Source organism: Anarhichas minor, unplaced genomic scaffold (assembly GCF_050575085.1).
Source record: "Anarhichas minor isolate MPS153535 unplaced genomic scaffold, ASM5057508v1 ptg000004l, whole genome shotgun sequence".
Lineage (NCBI taxonomy): Eukaryota > Metazoa > Chordata > Actinopteri > Perciformes > Anarhichadidae > Anarhichas > Anarhichas minor.
The window spans coordinates 5,387,442-5,397,699 of NW_027466450.1; the positions used below are offsets into that span (position 1 = coordinate 5,387,442).

Sequence of the window (10,258 nt, forward strand, 5' to 3'; positions counted from 1 at the left end):
AGGAAGCGGCGCTCAAAAGAGCCACCTGGGATACGTGAGACATCTATGAAAGACATGCACGACTCACTGCCGTCAAATGGCAACCAGACAATGTTGCTTTCTGAAGCTTTTCCCTCTGGAAAGTCTTGGCAAATAAAAGGGCAGAGACTTGGCAGGTCTAGAGAAATACAAGGTATAGTCAAAATCTCCGTTCTGCTAAAAGACGTTATATTACAGACCGGTGTGTTAATTCACAACTCAATTGAATTCATTGTGAGATAAGTCTCTACGGCAGGAGAAAAAGTAGACGGATATTTAAAACATTTTCAGGATATTCAGCGTGTTTACAGGAAATATATGACTCTTTTCTTCCTCAGGAATTTTAAGTGATGGCCACGTTCCAATGACTCACCACAGGCCAACTTAGCCAGGCATAATGCACATTGTCCTTTCTTCTCTTCCTTCCCGGAGAGATTGTGTGAGTAATGAAGCGCTCCGCTTTGTTGTAGACCGGCATTTAGCTGCCTCAAGTCAATCCTCGCATTTGATTCGGAGCATGGATATAACACCCACGGGGCAAAAGCAAACCCAGCTTAATATCGGCCATGTTCTGAATGTGGAAAGCTTCCTGGCTGCTCCTGCACGCTCTCTCCCGTGCACACGCACAAAAAAAGGAGAACACCCTGGAGTTTTGAAAACTTTCAGGGGACACCATTCAAACTGCTCAAGTGGGGAGCTCTGACAGTAGGGAGACCAAACGACAATAGCTCATAGAAAATGCCTGCCTGTCTGTTCTGCCGGCGTCTTCCCCGCTGAATGGAGTTTGTCTGCTGGTCCAATGTTACGGCGTGATAATGACTCCCCGGCTCTCCAAATGCCACCTCGCTCTGCTCTGGAGAGGGGGCAAGTAGGTTAATTACCATGACAATGGGGACTCTGAGAGCGGGGCCGGGCTCTGGACACCGCATGCGAGATGACCGGGATGACTTTGTCTTCGCAAATGGAAGCGGGAGGCTTTTTATTTCCTAAAAACGCAGACAGATGGACGGGGTCACTGCATCTTTGTCTCAATTATTAGGCAGCCCTTCCTCACAGGCAGGGTGCTCTGTGAGGCCCTTTAGCAGAGCGCGCTGGTTGGACAGGCCTTCTGCCCTAACGCACTCCCCGGGAGCCACCGCTTTTGTCTTCTCTGTTTGACTGTGTGCTGTTCATGAAGTGAAGAGGCTAATCAGCGGCTGTAGAGCTATTCACAGGGAACCACTGTACAGCATGGGCCCATTTGGTACAATTGTTAAAGTGGCCACAATAGCTCTGTGTTTTGACACACTAGACACAGGCCCCAAGTGTGCACTCGAGTCATTGATGTGGATGTGAAGTGCGGTGGTGTTTGCTACCAAAATATTGACTTTTGGCCGCAAATTAAACTTCAGCGCAGTGCCCTGGCCTGCATCCTGAATGGCTGAACCTAAAACCTAGGATACAATTAAATTGATTAAATTCAGAGGGCCCTCGAAACGATTTGGAACGGCAGAGCGGCCGGGCACCACATTTGTGCAGCTGTAACACAAGCATGTCATTATTTTTTAAGGGCTTACATCAAATCCGGCCTCATTTATTCGCGGACGACCAGTAGGATAAAGAAGTGCTAACTGACGTACTTGTTACGGCAAGGAGAACAAGAAGCCCATAAAGGGGACGTTTGCAATAGTTTCAGCAATGTTCGCTGGTTGATTATGAAAACAGTGTGCTGCGCTTGGACTCACAGCCAGCAAAAGCCTTTTTCAAACATAAAACTCTGCCGAACGACTGGTGCCAAGAGCCGATGTTGGCCATCACAGTGGAAAGGAGAGAAACAAGTTTCACAGCATTGTGGTGAACACGGTTAACTTGGTTAACTTTGGTACATTAACTTGTCACAGAAGGTTTAAGATAATATAAAAGGGATATATTCTTCATCACACATTTTTGTTTTAAGGACCAAACTGAAGTTGATGGTGCTAAGACTCGAGACGCTCAAGTTTCCACATGGAGTACAAATGCTAGGACTTCCTAATTGATAAAAAAGCAATAACAACGACAGCTCACAAATTAACCACAGATTAGGACACATCCATTGTTGTAAACATCTGCTTAGTTGGGGAAGGAAAGTAACCTATACATTTGCAGATGTAGTAGGAAGCACAAAGAACAATGGCTCTGCTGTATCCCAGGCAAATGCAAATTGCCAAGGAAACAATTTGAAATTCAAAAGAGAGAATTTAGAAGTCAAACACAAGGGGTCATTCTGTGAGCCGGTTGATAATAGACACTGATTGTGATTAATATCTACCCCGAATGTGAGGCTGTGTTAAGTAAACAGGAAGAAAAAAAAAAAAATCAGCTTTTTCTTTTAATTTCCAATTAATCACCATCACTGCAATACTGTAATTCCAGCATGCATTCCTCTATAAGTACACCAAGGTCTGTGGACTTTTTTTTTGGTGAAAAAACAATAAATGCATACAAGCACTACATCGAATGTGTCATCACCCCCACCTGTATTTCATTTAGACAATGTATATGTGTTGACTCTGACCTCGTCAGTCCTCGTGGGCAAACAGCGTTGAATCCTGGTTTCACGGTCTGTGTGTGTGAGGAGGCGAGAACCTCCGACGGCTACAGAGAGCACCGTTCGGGTTTCTACTTGGCTAGCACATCATCCTCCTTATTTCAGCTCCATAGCGTCTGCAGCCTATACGGCACATTTCCGAGGGCCTTGTCAACAGCTCCGGGAGAGTCTGATAGAACATGTCAGCGCCATCTTTTCAGAGGAGCTGTCAGCACCAGCTTTGTATCAACCTTCTTTGGGATGGGGCACGAAACACAAACAAGCCCTGCGGGAGGGAGGTGTAGCGTAACGCATCTGCCTGAAATTCCTAATGACACGAGCAGTGAAAAATAACAATCATGGTTTGCCTGAATAAATCGACGTGCATTGAACCTTTTCAAATCTTATTTACCTTAATTTACTTTATTTTTTTTCCCCATTACAAGAGGAAATGAGTATCAATGAAAGCAGCAGTGAGGACTCATTCTCTCGGTCTATGTCAACAGCTCTCAAAGTGATTCTGTAGGCACGACACCACTAGTCCTGTCGTGACTCGCACACTTTATGTTGTATTATCATTGCATGATAAGGAGGCATGCGCTGTATGTGGCATGTGTCTCACTTGTGAAAGAAGGAAAACCTTTCTACCTTGGAGCACTGCTTGTGATTCTGGCACCAAACCAAGGATCCATTATTCTGTGGAAGAGAAGGAAAAACACCATCAATCAATTAATTCAATTATCAAGTCATGAAATGAATTCGCAGCTTTGACCCTCTCCTCTCCTATCGCATTAGCATTTGGGTAACAATAATGCTAACGGTGGAGATATTTCAAAGGGTCAGCTTCGCGTGCTGAGTGCATGTAACCTAAGCAGGAAAGCGGGGTCACCGGGCACCAGGGCCGGGGGCAAACCTCTGGTCAGTTTCAGCAGAGCGTGGTGACCTCAGCTTTTCTGAGGGCCCGTTTGATCTCTCAACAGACGTCCCCGAGGTCACCGAGGCGAGAACTGATGACAGCACGTCTGTGTAGACTGCAGATAGTGCCAATTTCCTCTAATTGCCGTGGAAGTGCCACCTTGTGCGCGTCAGCGAAGGCAAACATTTGGTCCTAATAGCGCTTCGCATTTATAAATCCCCGATGTGTAAATATGGGGAGTTGTCGAGCGAAGGGCCAGTGGGGGTAAATGGCTTGTGCAAGTGGTCGTTTCCTGAATTCCATTAGGGCGAGGAATTATGCTGTCATACTCAGCAAACATAATTGTGCTTGGATGGAAAGAGCAAGGCTAGTGCTTCGGAATAAACGAGCAGTTGGTCAACATGAAAGAGACGGAATGTCAGAATGTGATGTGTATCAGGAAATGTGTATTTGTTTTTGGCCACCTGTTTTCTACACTTCTGGAAAAGTGATAAAAATCGAATGAAAAAAAGTTGAATTAAAGAAATTCATTGTAGTCAATGATCTAAATCTGAGCTCCAATGTGGGATGTTCCCTGCGTTTCTGTATGAGAGCAATGCAGCAGTAGGTTACAGCAACACTTTCGGGGTCTGCAGGCAAAGAAAGTCTGCTTAAGTTCAATGTCAAGTTCAAAGCCTTTTCCACAATGTAATCCAGAGGAAATTTCCCATGAGACCTTAGGAGAGAACTTATCATTAAAGGGTTTAATTTGACATCCAGTACCAGTAAGTGCTGTGCTTTTAGTGTCAAGGATAATGGTCAAACGGCTTCAAAGGAATCCATGATTGTGTAGTCATGTCTTAGGAGAATCTCTTCAACAAAGAAAACTGCTGATAAGGATGACAAATAGGAGTCCGAGCACCAAGGAGACTTGGAAGAGTCTTTTCATTTTTTACCAAATGAAGTGGAAATGAGCCCTAACTTGGCAGAGGAGTGCCTCAGCAAGTTTCCCGCCCTTCTCTGTGTAGTGGAACACCTTCGCTCTGCCCGGCCGAATGTTGATTAAAATATGAATTATTCCTCACTAGTCCATCATTTTGTACGATATCGCATGATTGAAATCCTTGCTAACTTGTAAAAAATGATCAAACCAACCTTGCCAAACCCCCCCCCCCCCCCGTCGGTGACACTCCGTAAATAAAACCTTGACATTTACACTGGCAGTCAGAGCCTCTGGATAATTTATACAGATCGTCACAACTATAGACCATGTTCTAAATCATCAATCCTGTTTTCTGACACCTTTCTTTAACCCATCCATCAACGGCGACAGGGCCAGATCCACAGAGGAGCTCATTTTGCTGCGTGACAGCATCCCTATACCGGAGAAGCTCAGCAGGATGTTGCCCCAGCTGTCCAGGCCTGACCCCACCATGTCAGGGACCAACGGGGGAATAATTATAGGTCAGGACTTCATCCCTCTGACTCACCATGGCATTCCTCTGCAGTCTCAACATTATGCAGTGCTGAGGACTGTCAAGGACTCAAGTGAATGAATGCTTTCCAGATATCCTCCTGTGTGACGGGGTCGAGGAGAGGAGACCAGACAGTGGGTGTATGAATGTGAGGCTAAGGTTGAACCGGCTGCTTTGTCGGTGACACCGGTGGAGTCGTGTAAACAGGGGCTTTATCACAGAGATACATTATGGCTGTTGTCAGCTGAGAAGATAGAGCAGGTGGGCGTGTTGTATTGTCTAGACAAACTGAGGCGAACATGGACAAACAGTCCCTTTTATCTTGGAGGATAGCCTTCCACCTTTTGAACATGGAAATCTTTTGTTTCCCGTGAGCCTCTGATTTGGATTGAATGGATCTCAGGTTACACTCGTGAATTGCGTTTGAATTCTATCCAATCTCGCCTATATGTTTCCCCAGCAATAAAGTACTGGCGAACACTGCTGGTCTATATGAGACCTTGTGCATTTCCGGTCAAGTTAACAGGAGACAGGACTTCAAAGGACAGCCTCTTGTCTCTGTGTGTCCTTTGACAGCCCAGGGGTCCTCAGGCAACACCAAAATAACTGATCCTTAAGGGCACACATATGCAGCACTAAAAAAAAAAAAAAAAAAAAAAAAAAAAAAAAGGGCCTCAAGATTTAGGCTTTGACTTGAGTGGGTGTGAGGGCTGTGGCCACTCTGTTCATCAATTATTCACTTCAGCTGAATTATTTGACAGAGCTCTGAAAGTGAGCTAATGTGTCCAGCGCACATCTAATGTCAACATGAAAGGCTGTTTCAGAGATCTCAAACAAGGCTATTTGTCCAATGAGGTAACTCAGAGTGTAGCGGCACTTGGAGGCAGAGATTTACAGACCGGACTGTCACGGTTTTAAAAGCATTTACAGGAGGAGGCGAGCTCAAGCTACATAGTCCTCTATTCATCCGCTGTCTTCACTGATGAAAAACCCCACACATGAGACGAGCACTGGCTGAGGTTTGATTCCACCGCATGTTATTTAATATCAAAAAGGCAAAAAAATAAATAAAGGGGACACAGAAAAACTACTTTCCAATGTTTTTTCTTCCCTTCGCTTAAATCACAAATCTCTCAAACAAGATGCTTAGACTTAACTGCGCAGCACATTAGAAATGAATGACTAAATTTGAAATGTTTTTATTGCTTTCAGTGTAATAACACGACCTCATGGACACACCTTGTTTTTGGCTTCACAGGTCCCCACATAAATAATCCACTACGAGGCTGATGCCTTCAGAAGACATTATTGCACAGGGCTCCCAGCTCGCTCTTAATATTTTAAAGTGTCCGAGGCTAATATTTATGGTTGGGTGTTCCCCTCTGTCTATTGTACTAGGGTGACAAGTTCCCCAAATGCGGAGTAAAATGTCAATAAATCTGTATTTGGAAACGCTATTACATCAATAAATCTACAGCGGGCCGTAAATCTGACAACCGATGGACAGCCCATGTGTTTCCTAACTCTGCAAACACCGTGCTTGTTTCCATTTCACACTAATTCATAATTGCTCACAATTAAAACAAAGCCTCTGATTTGTCCTCCAATTCAGCCACATAAAAAGGAAAAGACACGCGGGCGTTCATAACATCTGCAAGTGCTAAATTCTCCCAAGTACCGTTCCGGTATTCACAGAATGATCATATAAAAGCTGATATGAAAAACAGAGTTTTAAATTCCAGCTGCTAAAATGTGTTAAGTAAACAAATTGCCTCTTGTACCGTGACCAAAATAAGTAGGGGTCCATATTACCAGAAATTGAGTCGACGCAGTAAAGCATTATGAAACCACATGCAAAAGTCACCGCTCTGACATGCAGCCAGGCGTTTGGAAAGTGTTGTGTGTCTTCCCATCGAGTATTAAATGACCTCTGGAGGATGTCCGAGTTGAATTAAGAGGTCTGTCCGTCTCAATCACTGGAGTGGAGCTCCGAGCTGCTGCCTGTCGGCCCGTTGCTGTAATAAGATCTGGCAGAGGAAGCAGATCCACCTGTAGGTTGTGCTGACTGACCATTCTCCAGTGTTATGGCAACAGCACATTAGAGCTTATCACATTTAGCACAATTGGGCGCCAGCATTTAGCAGGAAGGTGACCTCGGCGGAGCGGCATCGGTAGCTCAGTGTTTGTATCCTCTCTACATGCCTCTGAGGTGTGATGCTGGCATTTATTGGCAGGGCCAGGGGGTAGAGGTAGAGGGGTGTGTGTGTGTGGGGGGGGGGGGGGGGGGGCATATGTTTTTGCAGCTGACCAGACCCCCCCATTTTCACATGAAAGGACTGCCGAGGACCCTGTGCATGAGACAGTCCTTGCAGATTATCAACAATTGCTTTCTATCCTTAGACCTGTATACGCGCTTGCTCAAGCAACCTTGCTTATCAGTATAACCACAAACATGTTTCTCTCTTTCCACAAAATATCTCCCTCTCATTTTCCCCTCACTGGAAAAAAAATAAAAAAGGCTGCCTCAGACTCAGAGGCTCCGCAATCAATTATATACACTATTAGCTGTTCATTAGAGGTGAGACTTCCATCAGTTGTTTGACTTCTCGGTCATCTGGTGACTAATTTAAATCACGCAGCTTTGCAACCCAGAGCAGCAGTACACCCCTGGCATCTTCTTCTCAAATCAAATCCTTAACACCGCTTGCCAAGTTGTGAATTAAGAAACACTGTTTTCAATCTGTGTCCTTTGGATGCACAGCACTGCTGTTTTTTGTCCAAACAAATGCAGTTAACTGCATTCATCCCTCCCGCCTGGGTGTATACCTCCCCTTAATAAAATTGCTAGAATTAACCACAGTGGGCCTCTGTGTCCCACGGACATGCATTGAGAACTATACTACACCAGATCAATCAGTGCTTACAAAGTAAAGTTAATTGGTGACAAAGAAACAAGCAAATGCACTCTGCGGATTCATTAGACCTAATGACAAATTCACCTCGCTCCACAATGTTTCCTGACAATCACCGGTTCATTAATGCACCTTGGGGAGAGGACGAGCCTTGCAAATGCAAATGAGGTGAGAAGAAAGTTGGTCACCAAATAGATAGCTGGTGAAAAGGAGCCGAGCGGAGAAGGATCAGGGGACCAGTCCTTTTTCCTCCGTGAGTCCTGGCAGAGAACAGTGTGTCCAGCGGAGGGTGAGAAACAACTTCTGACACCACACACACCAAATCATACAAAGAAAACAGCTCATTTATAGTTCTGCATCACAACATGCTTTGTGGGGACACTAGTGTAAAATCCTCCCTGTGCACGCACATGAAGCTCATATGAGGTGCCTTATAAATAACTGGGCAACACTGAACGGGAGAACGGGAGTTGAGTCCATCACATTTGCACTGACAGAGACGGGTGTCTCATTGTCCGGTGATTAGCGAGTAATGAATGGAAACTGGCTCCACTGAAAGGCGTCCATCACCCCTCAGTCTCAATACTGCATTGTGCTAATTAGATAAGAGATTTAAAGCGGATCACTCTACAAGACCAGTATGTGGCAACTTTATAAGCAACTTAAACCTCCATGTACATGCTTGTATCTGCGACTGTTAATTAGTAGTTATTTTGGTGACACTTTTAGTTGAGGGGTTTGATTTAGGATACTTGCCAGTGACAGAAGACACAAGTGTGAAAGTATTTCAGCACCATTAGTGACCTGCTCTATCTCCTCACGATGGGCTCAATAAAAACAGGGTTGACACATGAGCACTCATTCATTTAATAACACAAAATCGCGTTTGCTTCTCTTAATTCAACGCCTGAAGTTTGTGCGTCTTGCTCGTACCTGAGAGTGCTTGAAGAACGCGGAGATGCGAGTGATGTGCAGGCTGAGGCATCTCGAGGCGCATCTTGCTCGGTAAATGCTGGCAGTGAAGAAAGAGTCGTCCTGCTTCCTCGCGGACACACTTCCCGTGCTCATTAACGCCGTAATCCACAAACAGAGGGTCACGCACACGTTCAGGCTCCTGGAAAACATGGTCCCGCCGGTTGCGGTTTTAATCCCTCCACGGATCGGTACAACACTGCGCTCAGGCTCCGCCGGAGAAACTAAAGAAACTTCAATTATACACCGGGGAGGAGTCACGGGCTCGCGTGCCCTGCGATTGGAGGATCCCGCGGTGACTGACGGACACGAGGAGCGTTAAAGCAGGTAGACCGCTGCATAGACCTGCACACTGTTCACAGCATGGGCAGGCTGTTTGGTGAGCAAAGGAGGGTGCATGGAAATCATAGTCTATAATTATATATTTGTAATATAATACGTAATGGAATGAGCTTCAGCAAGAGATAATTATTATTATTTTCTTTATTTTTTTATCTGCACAAGCCCAACCCAGAACCTTGTACCTACCATGCACCTTTTGTGCCATTGATCTACAGTGTTTTATTACCTGGGACGGCAATAAACATCCAGTTAATTGTTAGTTGTTAAGTTAGTGAGTCATTAAAAAATTATAATACAAGTAAATAATACGGCAACGTACTGCAGCAATTTAGTATTTCACATCCATGAAGTTGGGGGACTCACAAGAGACAGATTAAAGGAAGAATGGTCAATAACGAAGCAGCAGAGGCCAAGATATCCTGACTTTTAGTCCCCTAGTATGGGAATCCTTCATTAATGCTAAGTACAATCAGAGATTACCCCAATGACATCAGAGTTATTTTTTTGTTAGACTTTGGAAAGCTCCCTCGAGTGCCCTTCAATGTGTCTCTACTTCACAGACAGAAACAAATTATTACTATATTTTTCAAGCCAAGGAACATGGAAAAAATATATGTGTTAATGTGTTGTGCCTATTCTATTCATGAACTAATTCCTCTTATTTGGTTGTGTTCTTCCTTCCTTTCCTATATGAATTCCTTTTTTGGCAGTGTACCAGCTCCTGACGTCATCAAAATGCCCCTACAACATACCCACACGTCATGCACAATGGAAAGCCAGGTACACACCTGTGTACTAAGCAGGAGGGTTAGCCCAACCACCATATACTGATGACACAACTCATCCGAAATGTGGAGAAGCCAGGTTTTCCATATCAAACCCTCACATATGGCCTTGGTGAAGCTTGCCAACATCCCAGGGAAGCCCTTTTAGCTCTCACCTCCCAGTTTAACAGTAGCTTGGAAAAACAAATCTACTCGGAAAACTATTAAAACCATCCTGACTAAATTCCTCAAGCTGGACTCCCAACTTCTGGCCTGAGGTATGGAGAAAATATGACATGTAGGAAAAGCTTGAAATCCTCGCTATTTATTGG

General features: G+C 44.7%; 1 protein-coding gene across 1 annotated transcript in view; it reads right to left on the minus strand.

Moving 5' to 3' along the window:
- Positions 1 to 9,060, minus strand: part of anos1 (anosmin 1) — a 50,725-nt gene extending 41,665 nt beyond the window's left edge. The window contains exons 1-2 of the mRNA XM_076111896.1: positions 8,782 to 9,060; positions 3,215 to 3,262 (exon numbers count right to left, since the gene is read on the minus strand). Coding sequence (XP_075968011.1) covers positions 3,215 to 3,262; positions 8,782 to 8,973 — 240 coding nt within the window. The 5' untranslated portion in view covers positions 8,974 to 9,060. The remainder of the gene's footprint in view (positions 1 to 3,214; positions 3,263 to 8,781) is intronic.
- Between the last annotated feature and the right edge of the window lie 1,198 nt (positions 9,061 to 10,258).